Source organism: Cherax quadricarinatus, chromosome 84, assembly GCF_038502225.1.
Source record: "Cherax quadricarinatus isolate ZL_2023a chromosome 84, ASM3850222v1, whole genome shotgun sequence".
Taxonomy (NCBI): Eukaryota; Metazoa; Arthropoda; class Malacostraca; order Decapoda; family Parastacidae; genus Cherax; species Cherax quadricarinatus.
This window is the reverse complement of record NC_091375.1, coordinates 8088349-8104507: the sequence shown is the minus strand read 5'-3', so window position 1 is coordinate 8104507 and position 16159 is coordinate 8088349. Positions and strand designations below refer to the sequence as shown.

General features: G+C 45.3%; 1 protein-coding gene and 1 long non-coding RNA gene across 3 annotated transcripts in view; one reads left to right on the top strand and one right to left on the bottom strand.

Moving 5' to 3' along the window:
- Nucleotides 1–16159, top strand: part of LOC138855184 (uncharacterized) — a 180992-nt gene that overhangs the window by 105951 nt on the left and 58882 nt on the right. The gene's annotated exons all lie outside the window — the stretch shown is intronic.
- On the bottom strand, nucleotides 1865–6069 carry LOC128704286 (uncharacterized). The gene is made up of 2 exons (XM_053799422.2): nucleotides 5934–6069; nucleotides 1865–2457 (listed from the first exon to the last, which is right to left on the bottom strand). Exons 1-2 carry the CDS (start codon nucleotides 5940–5942, stop codon nucleotides 2092–2094), a joined length of 375 nt encoding a protein of 124 aa, XP_053655397.2. The 5' UTR covers nucleotides 5943–6069; the 3' UTR covers nucleotides 1865–2091.

Genomic DNA, 16159 nt, shown 5'->3' with positions numbered 1-16159 from the left:
CACCTATTTGTACTCACCTATTTGTGGTTGCAGGGGTCGAGTCCTAGCTCCTGGCCCCGCCTCTTCACCGGTTGCTACTAGGCCCTCTCTCTCCCCGCTCCATGAGCTTTATCAAACCTCGTCTTAAAACTGTGTATGGTTCCTGCCTCCACTACGTCATTTTCTAGGCTATTCCACTGCCTTACAACTCTATGACTGAAGAAATACTTCCTACTATCTCTCTGACTCATTTGTGTCTTCAACTTCCAATTGTGGCCTCTTGTTTCTGTGTCCCCTCCCTGGAACATCCTGTCTTTGTCCACCTTGTCTATTCCACGCAGTATTTTATATGTCGTTATCATGTCTCCCCTGACCCTCCTGTCCTCCAGTGTGGTCAGGCCGATTTCCCTTAATCTTTCCTCATAGGACATTCCCCTTAGCTCTGGAACTAACCTTGTCGCAAACCTTTGTACTTTCTCTAGTTTCTTGACGTGCTTTATCAAGTGCGGGTTCCAAACAGGTGCTGCATACTCCAGTATGGGCCTGACATACACGGTGTACAGTGTCTTGAATGATTCCTTACTAAGGTATCGGAATGCTGTTCTCAGGTTTGCCAGGCGCCCATATGCTGCAGCAGTTATCTGATTGATGTGTGCTTCCGGAGACATGCTCGGTGTTATACTCACCCCAAGATCTTTCTCCTTGAGTGAGGTTTGCAGTCTTTGGCCACCTAGAGTATACTCTGTCTGTGGTCTTCTGTGCCCCTCCCCCATCTTCATGACTTTGCATTTGGCAGGATTAAATTCGAGAAGCCATTTGCTGGACCAGGTGTCCAGTCTGTCCAGGTCTCTTTGAAGTCCTGCCTGGTCCTCATCAGATTTAATTCTCCTCATTAACTTCACATCATCTGCAAACAGGGACACTTCTGAGTCTAACCCTTCCGTCATGTCGTTCACATATACCAAAAATAGCACTGGTCCTAGGACCGACCCCTGTGGGACCCCGCTCGTCACAGGTGCCCACTGTGATACATCATTACGTACCATGACTCGTTGTTGCCTCCCTGTCAGGTATTCTCTGATCCATTGCAGTGCCCTTCCTGTTATATGCGCCTGGTGCTCTAGCTTCTGCACTAATCTCTTGTGAGGAACTGTGTGTGTGTGTGTGTGTGTGTGTGTGTGTGGCCTAGAAACAGCTCCATGTTACCACTGTGTAACTACTGAAACTAACATATAAAATAGGGTAGCAACACACTACTGATATATACAATTTTACTCTAAAAACAACAACAGCTTATTAGTTCTTCTCCGTTTTTCCCTCATTAGGAAAACAGATAAGAATGGCCTGTGAGACCTGGTCGTAGTGGTCGTAGTGGTCGTAATGGTCGTAGTGGTCGTAGTGGTCGTAATGGGAAATGGAGCAAACAAAACTCAATGGTAGACTATAATTTATATATGCCACCCTGGGGGAGCTACCCATGAACAAAACCATTACCAAAAGTGAAGCTCCAGTCACCCTGGGGGAGCTACTTCGCATGTGTTTTATTTAATTGTCAGTGTTAATCAGCATTTGTAAGCTGAGAGAGAGGTTGGCCTCTTAACCGCTGGGGAGGAGCTGTTAGGACCAGTGTATTAACACATCGACTCCAGGCTGAGGGACTGAATGCCTCAAACTCCACTTCTTCTACCGTTCTTCTCTGTATTTGACTGGAGAAGCCACTGGCTGGCGAAACGTTTCCTCAGTAAAAATTCCCAAATATTACCCAAGTGTCTCATTCTTCAACTTGTCGGTTTATTAAACCAGCTACTAAATCACAAGAATATTGCTGAATATTTCACGTTGTAGGAACTTTTACGTTCTATACATTAAGTGAAAAAAAAACACGTTTTAAGAATCAAGAGTTTTTATTGTCTCTTTTGGGAGCCAAAATAATAAATAGAAAATATAAATTAAAATTAGGATTTGAGAGGAGTGTCTTACATGGATTCGTAAGTCATTACGACGTAAACAGTTGATAAGAATCAATTGTTACACAGATATATCAACAAAGACTCTCGGTAGATCCAGGTGCAGGCAAAGACACGGAGAACCATGAGAGAGTTGGTAACGACATTAACCATAGAAACCATAGCGGCGATGGTGGCCATAACCGCCGTAATAGGGACGATAGCCGTATCCACCGTAGCCCCCGAAGCCTCCGAAGCCGCCGCCAAAGCCTCCGTAGCCGCCGTAACCCCCGTAACCACCATAGCCTCCGTAGCCGCCATAGCCTCCGTAGCCATAACGACGGTGATAATGAGGATCAGCTTCAGCGTCAGGGTCTCCCTCAGGGTCAGGCAGGGCATCAGGGTCAGGGAGGGCATCAGGGTAAGGTAGGGCATCAGGGTAAGGTAGGGCATCAGGGCCGGGCAGGGGATCAGGGCCGGGCAGGGCCAGGGCTACTCCCAGCATCAGGCACAGGATCACCGCTAATAGTTCCTGGGGAGGAAGAAAACAAAGTTAAGAGAGTAACTAACTGTACAGGGGTCGGCAACCCCCGGCCCGCGAGCCACATCCGGCCTGCATGAGGTTTTCGTCCGGCCCGCCAACTTAACACCTGGACACTAATTATCTAATTAACATTGAATACAGATGCAGTAGTCCACTACAGGGTTAGGCAGTCCCTGGAAAAGTTACTTCGTATCCTCCCTCAGAGTTTTCATTTGAGTTTGTTGTCTGGTGGTAAAGCATATTCCATTAATAATGTTTATTTAATTATTTGTGATAAATTGTGCTAAGTATTGTTAGAATTAGGAAAAAACTGGTTTAAAATAATGGCAACTGTGAGTTCGAGAATTTTTTTTATATTACATTTAATAACATGGCCGTCCCCTGAGAGACTGCATAGGTGTCTGGTCCTCAGTCTGTTAGGCCCTAGGCCTAACAGACTGGGCGAGTGAGCATAGTGGTAATCAGAGTCTTGCAGACTTAAAACCACCAGGAAACTCATTCTTGCAGCCATTACATGGTTAAAAGTCGGTTGCGTACACGGATGAATTCATTCGTTTTTTTTTTTACGCAGTTCTCATCTAAAGGGTTTCCGCTGAGTATTCATATACATGAGGATACATGAATGTTTCTCTTCGTGAGTCAGGATAATGTCACTTAATGTATTAATCGGGTATTAGATAATTAATGATATATTCCCGAATAATATTTGTGTAATGTGTTGATTGTGACTGCTCCAGGAGTGTATCTCTGAGTGCATGTATACTCAGAGGAGTGTATCTCTCAGTGTATATACACTCAGAGGAGTGTATCTCTCAGTATATATACACTCAGAGAAGTGTATCTCTCAGTGTATATACACTCAGAGGGTGTATATCTCAGTATATATACAGCAGAAATATCTCTGTATATACACCAAAAGGAATATATTTCAGTGTATATACACTCAGAGGAGTGTATCTCCCACGTACCTGGGATATATACACTCAGAGGAGTGTATCTCCCACGTACCTGGGATATATACACTCAGAGGAGTGTATCTCCCACGTACCTGGGATATATACACTCAGAGGAGTGTATCTCTCAGTGTATATACACTCAGAGGGTGTATATCTCAGTATATATACAGCAGAAATATCTCTGTATATACACCAAAAGGAATATATTTCATTGTATATACAAATCAAGAGAAGAGTATCTCAGTGTATATGCACCAAGATCTTTCAATGTATACACCAGGATGAATGTATCTCTCATTGTTTATACACAGAGAAGGCTTGACACACCTGTCAAAGCATTCTCTGCAAGTCACCTGTCAACCTGATGGTTGACAGGTGACTTGCAACCTTAGTGACAATAGCATGATAAGAGTACGTTACATTTTATTTTGTATATGTCACACACCGATATAGGAATGCCCTCCCGACCAGTGAACCAGCTGCTGGCAGTATAAGAAGCGGGGCCACCTTGTTGTCTTGGTTCATTCCAGCCAGTAACAAGGAAGCGTCCCCTCAAGGAAGGTTCCTTGATGTTGGTGAGGGGCTCTTGATTTAGGGAATTGGATCTGTGCTCCAGTTCCCCAAATTAAGCCTGAATGCCTTCCACATCCCCCCCAGGCGCTGTATAATCCTCCGGGTTTAGCGCTTCCCCTTGATTATAATAATAATAACAAGGAAGCGCGTCATAAAATGATGCTGGAGACGTGGATCAAGGCTGGTCGCTCACCGTTCTCACTGTGTCTCTATCCACAAGGCTGGTCGCTCACCGTTCTCACTGTGTCTCTTGTTTACAAACTCGCGTTGTATACAGTTTATATACATTGTATATATACTTGCCTGCTATTTTGGTGAAGGGAATGTATAAGTATTTACTCACTGTTGACTTTGCTCGTTCCTCAGTCCTTGGTACGAACAGGTGTACAGGTCACAAGACTACACCTGTGCTCGTAATAATGACACTCCTGTGGTCAATTAGGTTAATAATTCGACCATTGATTTTATTACTGATTATAAAATGTATAACATTTCTTTTTCGCGTCTAATAATTATAGTAGAAATTTAACCAATTCAGCCTTTTCCCTACAGTTTAAAATTTCAGCGTTGAATTGTGTAGTAGGCTTATGATATTAGTAAGACCCAGTTTATTTTTATATTTATTTATGGAACCTTGAACTACGTAGTTAATACGTGCCTAAAAAGTTCTGTGTTATGGAAAACAGCGCTATTTAAAACATTGTTTTAATCTGGTAAGACACATTTGCAGCAGTTAGGTATCATATTCCGAAATGTTTCACCTACACAGTAGGCTTCTTCAGTCGAGTACAGAGGAGGCAGCAAAAGCAGTAGAGATGTAAAGACGATGTAATCAGTCCATCATTCTGAAGACTTCAACGTTGATGGTCTGATCACATCATCTTCACATCTGTACTGCTTCTGCCACCTTTTCTGTACTCGACTGAAGAAGCCAACTTTGTGGGTGAAACGTTTCAGAATAAAGTTACCTAACTGTTGCACATGTGTCTTACTTATCAACTTGTCTGTATTGAATATCATTATCATATTCACCTTGTTATAATATGTTTATTAAATAACCATTTGCATATGTTAGGTTCACAAGCTTCGTTACATGTACTCTTCTCACTCATAATTACGTTTAAAAAAGTACTCGTATGTAATAAAAAAAACTGCCGTTCACTACCGTACTACTGTTAAACGAAACATTTAATTGTTAAAAACCTTAAAATTATAAACCGTTCTATGACAAAACCGCGCTGTTCAAAACAGCGTTATACGAGGTATTACTGTACGTACACCGAGAGGTGTATACCTCTTACTGTATGCTGAGAGTTTACCTTAATCATTTACATGCAGCCTTCATGACCCTCGTCTAGTGATGGGCTTTAAACCCCATTAACCAACACCAAACAGGAGCGCTACAAGTACGCTAAGAGACAACACAAGTGTCAGGGGCCCAAGACTGTTCAACTGCCTCCCAGTATACATAAATGGGATTACCAGTAGACCCCTGGCTGTCTTCAAGAAGGCGCTGAACAGTCACCTGTAGTAAATACCTGACAGCCGGGCCGTGGTTCGTGTCTGTTTGCATGCGGCCAGTCCCTCAGCCTATTGTTCTGCAGTCTTCGAAATTATGTCTTTGAATTTGTACTGATAAAGTCACTGGATGGTGAAAGGTCTACAGTAAAGATACCCAGATGTTGCACAAGTGTCTAATTCTTCATTGTATGCCATATATATACACCTTGTGACGAGTTTGTTGAGGTGATGGTGATGTTTTGGTCACAGTTGTTATGGCTCATTCAAAATATCAACGCAACAGTTTGCGTTAACGCAACTCCGTGCAGGAGACTCTGAGGGCACCGCTGCTTGCAGCGTTATACCCTTCGGTAGCTTTTCACCTTATATATAATGAGAATATAACCATTATTAATTAAACAATGCAGTACTTACCACTTTCATGTTGATTGAGAAGATGGCAGTGCAAGCACTGCTGACGACTCTCTAAGGCAGTGAGGATGCCCTTCCAGACTTATATACGCCGCCACACAGGTGGGAGAGCAGGGGACCCAGCCATACAGGTGGGAGAGCAGGGAACCATGATGGGGTCTCTGAACTTCTTCATACTGCAGCAGTTGCCACACTCTTCGAACATTTCCTGGCTTACTTTTTGTTTCGTTTTTATTATTATATCCCAAACTTCTTATGTTACTGCGTCTCTTTTTATTTGAATACGTCTAGCTACTTCTTTATCACCCTCCTCTGCTAAGTTATCTTTCCTTGACGATGTTAAATCTGTTTTTATCCTTCCACAACATGGGTGTGAATGTTGCATAATCACAGTTGCCACTTTGCAACACAAGACCAACGAAAACGATAAATACACATTTTTTTTTGTCTAGGGAACTCCCCAGTTTAGTTAAAGTTAATATTAACAACAATATGATTTGTTTTTACAGTCTATTTCTTTAACAAGTGTCACGTCCATAATCATTTATTTTATCTATATTCACGTGTGTTGATAGAGCAAATTCTGATTCATATCTTCGTCTCATTCTTTCATTTTTTGAGAAGCTATGCGTCTCTGAAGACCACAAGTGTATTAAAGATTTATATTGAATCAGTGGTAACCTTGACCATTTCAAGACTTAGCTAGATGTAGGGCATTATCGTATTATCAGAGTTAGTGAAATAACACCCCTAGAAACAACAGTATTGCTGAAAGTGCAGCAACTGTCTACAAACAACATTCCATGCTTGGCTCCTCCAGGCCTTAACATTACCAAGATCATCCCTTGTGTTTTACAGGTCATTGCCCCCCTGTTTTGCCTGACTCTAGGAGCATGTTGCCTGACTCATCACTAGACCAGCACCAGGGTACATGTTTCCTGGTCACCACCAGAGTACGTACAGGTTACCTGAGTCATCACTAGACCAGCACCAGGGTACGTGTTGCCTGGTCACCACCAGACCAGCACCAGAATACATGTTACCTGAGTCATCACTACACCAGCACCAGAGTGCATATTGCCTGGTCCCCACCAGACCAGCACCAGAGTACATGTTGCCTGGTCACCACCAGAGTACATGTTATGATATCTTTAACATCGTTTGACAGAAAAGTTTGGCTCCGCAGTTGGCTGCACTTAAGGCAGGATATGATATGATGATGTAGGCAGTATTTAGCAGCGAGCACTTATAAGAGCGTATAGGTAAAAGAAACTCAAGTTTCCGTGCAGATGTTATTGTTGAATATTGCTGGGTGGGCTGAAGTGTAACACTGACGTAAAAGCATCTCGGGTGGGGTGTGTCCCACTACTGTGAGGCAGCGTCACACAAACCATCCCGTTGTACATGAATGGTATACAGTACCGACAAGATGAAAATTAGACACATATGCAACATGTAGGTATCTTTAATGTAGACGTTCCACCATCCAGTGGTTTTATCAATACAAATTATACGAAATAATTTGAAGACAGTAGAACTATATACAAAAGATGAGGTAAACCGTCTTCATTTCTACTAACCCGTTCCTTGGGTATGACCTACTTCTACTGGGAAATTCCACCTACCAGTGACAATGTCTTCGTCTGCTACCCGTCCCCTTTTTCACCTGAGGTCATCATATAACCGTCAACCTTCTTGTCTGTGCTCTAGATTCTTCACGACTACGGTGCTCTCAACACCAACTCCAAGACTGAGGGACTGATTACCTCATCTTTTTGTATATAGTTCTACTGTCTTCAAATTATGTCGTAGAATTTATATTGATAAAGCCACTGGATGGCGAAACGTCTACATTAAAGATACCCAAATGTTGCATATGTGTCTAATTTTCAAACCATCCCGTATCTACCCTTCCGCCTCAAGAGTCCAGCAGTGCGGGATTGTTTGGTGACAAAGAACAATTGTTTCACCTTGTTAGGAATATTTTATTAATTAAGAGAGTACGGGAAAATGTGGGTTTGTTTTCTTAATAAAAGATTCACATATTGCCATAAATTTATAGTAAAATGTAGACATTTTTATAAGTCTGAGCCGAGCAAGTTGTCGCTGCCATGACTCGTCACAGAACTTATGACACTTCAAGAAGGGCATGAAAAGTCTTGGTAAATAAGTTTATTCAGGTATACACAAATACAGTTCCATATCATACATAGCAGCATATGTGTAGAGAACCTGGGATAACCAAAAAAACGTGAAGCGACTTATTTCCATTGGGGTCCTTGAAGGCAGCATCCTTCTTTCATTAGGATGAAATATAACTACCTGTCATTCCTCAGATGTTTGACCTATCTCACGTTATTCTGAAAAATCAACAGCTGCTTCAGTGGGCGCTGGAAGAGAAAAATGTATCACAGGTCGTGTGTCCGGCAACCCGTGTGTCCTAGCAACTCCCAACCTGGGATACCTGTCTCAACCCTTAACTAGGTATACTAGTATCCGGCATCCCCCCAACCCAGGATGCCTAATAAGCCTAGCATCGTCATGCAATAAAAATAAATATCCTTCAGACATCGTACTTTTTTGGCTTAATAACTGATTATGTCTCCTGAATCAATTTCCTTGACCATGGCAGAGGTAACGGTCCAGCTAGTTATGTCTTGTAATGTACCACACTGGTTGCTAGTGTGAATAGGGTTGTGCTTGGTTATTTGGGACCTCAGGGTGAACTAACAGTTAGGTGGGCGCCCACTCAAAGATTATTATTATTATTATTATTATTATTATTATTATTATTATTGTTATTACCACTACTATTACTGCTATTACTACTGTTACTGATACTACTATAACTACCATAATAATCCTAGTAAAATAATTATTAAAAAATGTCAGATGATTTATGTTTTAAATTACGTATTCAATTATCCATTATTATTTTTCGTCCTAGAAGTATAAATTATTTTGTGAGGAGTCTAATATATGGGAGGGCCCTGGAGAATTGCTCACCATAGCCACCCAATAAATGTAGCCCTGAGTGTGAGGCTATTACCACACTGTTAGAATATGATGCAATGAAATAACTGCGAACAGTTAATCTTGCAAATAAAGCATGTAGTAAGGTTCATAGAGCAGGGAAAGAGTGGACCTAGTAGCGACCAGTGAAGAGGCGGGGCCAGAAGTTGTGAATCGACCCCTGCAGCCACAATTAGGGGAGTACACACGAAACACGCACTCGTGTGTGTGTGTGTGTGTGTGTGTGTGTGTATGTATATATATGGTTTAGAAAGACACGTAAGCAAACACTATGACATATTTATTAGAAAACGTTTCGGTCCTGGGACCTTGATCACCTTGATCAAGGTCCCAGGACCGAAACGTTTTCTGATGGGTGTGTCATGGTGTTTGCTTGCGTGTCTTTCTAAACCAACTTGTCGGTATTTATTACCAAGGTTTATATCATGTATATATATATATATATATATATATATATATGTGTGTGTGTATCTGTATATATATATATATATATATGTATATATATATATATATATATATATATATATATATATATATATATCAGGTAAGAAGTACTACGCTAGACAAGAGGAGGTCAACGACATCATAAAGAGAAGCCTTGATACAGCCCGTTGCCCAGCCCAGCGGGAACCCCAAGTACATAGGTCTGATGGAAGTCAAAAGCGTCATGATGGAGCCACTATGCTACCCTGGAAGGATGGTAAACAGATTGCCTGGGAATGTACCTGTACTGCCACATTGGCAGACACGTAATTGCCATACTCCTTAGCGGAAGGGGCTGGAGCTGCCAGCTACAGGGAGACCCAGAAGACCCACAAATATGAAGACCTTTTCCCTTGCTATAACTTCATCTCAGTAGGGTGGGAGACCCTTGGAGCATGGGGAAAATGTGGTCTAAAGTTCATCAAAGAGCTGGGTAAAAAACTCATCATAGAAACCAAGGATCACAGGGCGGCCAGCTTCCTCTTTCAGAGTCATTGTTGCGATCCAGAGGGAAAATGTCTGCAGCATTCTGGGAACACGACCCACCGCCGGGAGCTGGACGTAGCTGGATGTAGCTCTTGAGTTCTTATCTGTGTTGTTCTAATCCCTATTGTAGTTTTGTCAATGTATTTTGTCTTTAAATAAAGTCTACATAGAATATAGAATGTAGGAGGTGGTAGGAGAAGACAATATTCAAACAGCTCCTGGGAGAACCTTGAGTTTTCCCTGAAGGAAGTTTATTCTTTACTCTGAGGATGAGGGTCCCCAGCACAGTTCCAGTGCTTGTTAATGTTGAAAGTTTGATCTATAACTGCTGCGGTCACTGCTTGTCTTTTCTTGAATGCATAATCCATTTTGTGTATTATCTCAGCATCTTCCTGTATGATGGTGTGGTTGCAAGATTTGACATGGAGGATAACGAAGCTTTCTCGTCTATAACTAACCAATCGTTTATATTCATTTTTTTTCTATCTTGCTTGCTTGCTGTAGATTTGCCGGTATAATCGCCCGGCGAATCTACAGCAAACCCCCACGCACACTGAGTTCGAAGGGTGTGGAAGTTACATAGTAGCAGACAATGTCAGGAGGTGCAGAGGCAGCAAGCACTACAGGATCCTTTTGGAGCCACACCCCAGCTTTGGGCCGAAGCCTGAGCGCTGGGGAAGCTCAAGAATGCCTCTTGCTTTGTGTGTTGCTGCTTCTATTATTCACTTGTCCGTTGCACTCTGTTTTTTCCTATCTGTGGGAGTTACGACCTGTCTCACCAACCAAGAAAAACTATTCACAACTGTTATACAGTATTCGGTAAATCACTTAAATTTTAGCGGTCATATTCTTGTGGTTTTTGAAGCAGCAATTCCCAGGAGATGGTTATATCACTGATATTTTCTTATTTTTTTTTTTGTCTCAGTCTATTAGCGGAAGGAAATTGTAAGTTTAATTGTTGGTGTATCCATCAGTAATTGCTCTGTTTCACCATTAAACTAGCGCTTGATAGCTCTAGTTAGATCAGCTAGGATAAACCAGTCTGGGTTATCCAAGCTTAGCAAAATATTCCAATGTAATTACCTTTTCCTGTTCTAGAAATGGGTTATAAATTCTTGATACCTCTCTAATCTTTTTATTATGGCATCAAGAATGTTTATCGAGACGGATGCAAGGAAAAAAATCAATTACATTATTTAGCCACTGAGATTAGTTCACTGCCAGCAGATGTAATCACATCGTCAGCGTCTCGGAAAGAACACGAGACAGAAATTTGAATTAAATACTCAGGACTTAGAAAAAAACATATTTTAAGTATCAAAAGTTTTTATGTGATGTTTTTTAATCCAAATATTAATTATATAATATAAATACAATGAGTACAGCAGGTAGGTCTACAAGGCGATCTATATGTCAGTGCGTCTGTGTATGATGACAGTGGAGACTTTGATGACGTATCGTAGTGTTGCTGCTATATAATAATGACAAGTTGACGCATGAGACATATTAGCAACGTTCAGGTATATGGTTCGAAACGTTTCGCCCACACAAGAGGCTTCTTCAGTCGAATATAAGAGTCAGTGGAATTCTGCAGGTAGTGAAAGTAATGTTGACGTTATCAGTCCGTCACCCTGGGTAGGAAGCGATCAGCTATCAGAGAGACCTTGCTGATAACCATCACCCATAGTGGTGGCGGTGGTGGTGGCCGTGACCATGATGAGGACGATAACCAAAACCACCAAAGCCACCGAAGCCGCCACCATAGCCTGCGTAGCCACCAAGGCTTCCGTACCCATAATACGGATTATAAAAAGGATCAATTATAATCTGTGGATCAGCCTCAGGGCCAGGCTGGGACTCAGGGGCAGGCAGGGCCAGGGCCATCCCGAACATCAGGCACAGGGCCATAGCTACCAGTGTCTACAGAAAAAAATAATGTGAGCATTAATGGATTCAAATTAGACAATTTAAATTTCGAAAGGATATAGGAAAGTACTAGTTTGGTAATATATATATATATATATATATATATATATATATATATATATATATATATATATATATATATATATATATATATATATATATATATATATATACACAGAATGTACATGGATCTTCATAAAATTAAGATCAATGTCGTGATTATGATGAATATTAAATTAGATTGTTAGCATAAAAATATATGCAGAGGAAAAAATTAAAATATCAGATTTTCAGAAAAAATTATATCACTGTATAATGAGTCTTTCTAAAATTTAATACTGACTTAAAGCAATAATCTTGCATAATACCTGCAACCAACATTGTTGAGAAACATTACAAGCTTACCAGGTTCATGTTAATACCGCAGCAGTAAGTTATACTGTGTTAAAAGTGATACTTGTTTGTGGTACATGAAGCTTGTCTCCGGCCTTATATACAATACTCTGGCAAGATAAGAAAGTGTGTAGCCTCGATTATTGTTTTAGTGAGAGTGAAGGATCTAACAAGGCTGCTACACTTCTGCCAGAGAAATTTTTTGCAGGGAGAAACTGCGCGATTTTATTGTTTGATGCTATAAATTTAGTGAATGCTGCTTTCTTAATATAGTAGTAGCTTGCCGTGTTGTAATATGTGTTTTAGCATGTATCAGTACAGATCCTATTGTTGGTAGGGTCCCCGAACCAGCGTCTCCAGACCCTGGTGTTGGTAGGGACCCCGAACCAGCGTCTCCAGACCCTGGTGTTGGTAGGGTCCCCGAACCAGCGTCTCCAGACCCTGGTGTTGGTAGGGTCCCCCAACCAGCGTCTCCAGACCCTGGTGTTGGTAGGATCCCCGAACCAGCGTCTCCAGACCCTGGTGTTGGTAGGGTCCCCCAACCAGCGTCTCCAGACCCTGGTGTTGGTAGGGTCCCCCAACCAGCGTCTCCAGACCCTGGTGTTGGTAGGGTCCCCCAACCAGCGTCTCCAGACCCTGGTGTTGGTAGGGTCCCCCAACCAGCGTCTCCAGACCCTGGTGTTGCTAGGGTCCCCCAACCAGCGTCTCCAGACCCTGGTGTTGCTAGGGTCCCCCAACCATCGTCTCCAGACCCTGGTGTTGGTAGAGACCCCCAACCAGCGCCTCCAGACCCTGGTGTTGGTAGAGACCCCCAGCCAGCACCTCCAGACCCTGGTGTTGGTAGAGACCCCAGCCAGCACCTCCAGACCCTGGTGTTGGTAGAGACCCCAGCCAGCGCCTCCAGACCCTGCTGTTGGTAGAGACCCCCAGCCAGCGCCTCCAGACCCTGGTGTTGGTAGAGACCCCCAGCCAGCGCCTCCAGACCCTGGTGTTGGTAGAGACCCCCAGCCAGCGCCTCCAGACCCTGGTGTTGGTAGAGACCCCAGCCAGCGCCTCCAGACCCTGGTGTTGGTAGAGACCCCCAACCAGCGCCTCCAGACCCTGGTGTTGGTAGAGACCCCAGCCAGCACCTCCAGACCCTGGTGTTGGTAGAGACCCCAGCCAGCGCCTCCAGACCCTGGTGTTGGTAGAGACCCCCAGCCAGCGCCTCCAGACCCTGGTGTTGGTAGAGACCCCCAGCCAGCGCCTCCAGACCCTGGTGTTGGTAGAGACCCCAGCCAGCGCCTCCAGACCCTGGTGTTGGTAGAGACCCCAGCCAGCACCTCCAGACCCTGGTGTTGGTAGAGACCCCCAGCCAGCGCCTCCAGACCCTGGTGTTGGTAGAGACCCCCAGCCAGCACCTCCAGACCCTGGTGTTGGTAGAGACCCCCAGCCAGCGCCTCCAGACCCTGGTGTTGGTAGAGACCCCCAGCCAGCGCCTCCAGACCCTGGTGTTGGTAGAGACCCCCAGCCAGCGCCTCCAGACCCTGGTGTTGGTAGAGACCCCCAGCCAGCGCCTCCAGACCCTGGTGTTGGTAGAGACCCCCATCCAGCGCCTCCAGACCCTGGTGTTGGTAGAGACCCCCAGCCAGCGCCTCCAGACCCTGGTGTTGGTAGAGACCCCAGCTAGCGCCTCCAGACCCTGGTGTTGGTAGAGACCCCCAGCCAGCACCTCCAGACCCTGGTGTTGGTAGAGACCCCAGCCAGCGCCTCCAGACCCTGGTGTTGGTAGAGACCCCAGTCAGCGCCTCCAGACCCTGGTGTTGGTAGAGACCCCCAGCCAGCGCCTCCAGACCCTGGTGTTGGTAGAGACCCCCAGCCAGCGCCTCCAGACCCTGGTGTTGGTAGAGACCCCCAGCCAGCGCCTCCAGACCCTGGTGTTGGTAGAGACCCCCAGCCAGCGCCTCCAGACCCTGGTGTTGGTAGAGACCCCCAGCCAGCGCCTCCAGACCCTGGTGTTGGTAGAGACCCCCAGCCAGCGCCTCCAGACCCTGGTGTTGGTAGAGACCCCCAGCCAGCGCCTCCAGACCCTGGTGTTGGTAGAGACCCCCCAGCCAGCGCCTCCAGACCCTGGTGTTGGTAGAGACCCCAGCCAGCGCCTCCAGACCCTGGTGTTGGTAGAGACCCCCAGCCAGCACCTCCAGACCCTGGTGTTGGTAGAGACCCCAGCCAGGGCCTCCAGACCCTGGTGTTGGTAGAGACCCCAGCCAGCGCCTCCAGACCCTGGTGTTGGTAGAGACCCCCAGCCAGCGCCTCCAGACCCTGGTGTTGGTAGAGACCCCAGCCAGCGCCTCCAGACCCTGGTGTTGGTAGAGACCCCCAGCCAGCGCCTCCAGACCCTGGTGTTGGTAGAGACCCCAGCCAGCGCCTCCAGACCCTGGTGTTGGTAGAGACCCCAGCCAGCGCCTCCAGACCCTGGTGTTGGTAGAGACCCCAGCCAGCGCCTCCAGACCCTGGTGTTGGTAGACCCCCAGCCAGCGCCTCCAGACCCTGGTGTTGGTAGAGACCCCCAGCCAGCGCCTCCAGACCCTGGTGTTGGTAGAGACCCCCAGCCAGCACCTCCAGACCCTGGTGTTGGTAGAGACCCCCAGCCAGCGCCTCCAGACCCTGGTGTTGGTAGAGACCCCCAGCCAGCACCTCCAGACCCTGGTGTTGGTAGAGACCCCCAGCCAGCGCCTCCAGACCCTGGTGTTGGTAGAGACCCCCAGCCAGCACCTCCAGACCCTGGTGTTGGTAGAGACCCCCAGCCAGCGCCTCCAGACCCTGGTGTTGGTAGAGACCCCCAGCCAGCGCCTCCAGACCCTGGTGTTGGTAGAGACCCCCAGCCAGCGCCTCCAGACCCTGGTGTTGGTAGAGACCCCCAGCCAGCACCTCCAGACCCTGGTGTTGGTAGAGACCCCCAGCCAGCACCTCCAGACCCTGGTGTTGGTAGAGACCCCCAGCCAGCGCCTCCAGACCCTGGTGTTGGTAGAGACCCCCAGCCAGCACCTCCAGACCCTGGTGTTGGTAGAGACCCCCAGCCAGCGCCTCCAGACCCTGGTGTTGGTAGAGACCCCCAGCCAGCACCTCCAGACCCTGGTGTTGGTAGAGACCCCCAGCCAGCGCCTCCAGACCCTGGTGTTGGTAGAGACCCCCAGCCAGCACCTCCAGACCCTGGTGTTGGTAGAGACCCCCAGCCAGCGCCTCCAGACCCTGGTGTTGGTAGAGACCCCCAGCCAGCACCTCCAGACCCTGGTGTTGGTAGAGACCCCCAGCCAGCGCCTCCAGAACACAGAACATAGCGTCTCATCTCCATCAGGGAAGAAGCAACCATGAAAGCTTGTCCTATACACAAGTTATTATTAACATGTCTGCACCACACTCTTCATGCCTACCCGAGACTAAGTTACTTACATATATTTCACCTAATATTCAGTCCTCAAAAGAAACAGGTTTCATTTTTGTTACAGAGAGAGACATTTGTCATTGTTCAGTTGGCCTTAAGATTATCTTGTTTAAAATAATTGTGGTAAGAGATAACTAGGTTTCACTATTACCACCATCACGAGTTATTATTATTTTCACTTTAAGCTGATGTAATGAACTAACGTAATTTTGGCATAGAAATTATTGTCCATCAGTTAGCCTTATAATAAATATTATACATAATTTTATACATTAGTGTTTTCTATTAATTAAGTGTTTTAGGTTGGCCAGATACGATGGTAAAACTTATATTAAACTGTTCCAAGAAATTTATATTCAAAGCATCGATCTCGGATACAAATAAATACCTAGATTTTTTTATCGCTACGTAATAAAAGAGATAGATAGAAAGAGAGAGAGAGAGAGAGAGAGAGAGAGAGAGAGAGAGAGAGAGAGAGAGAGAG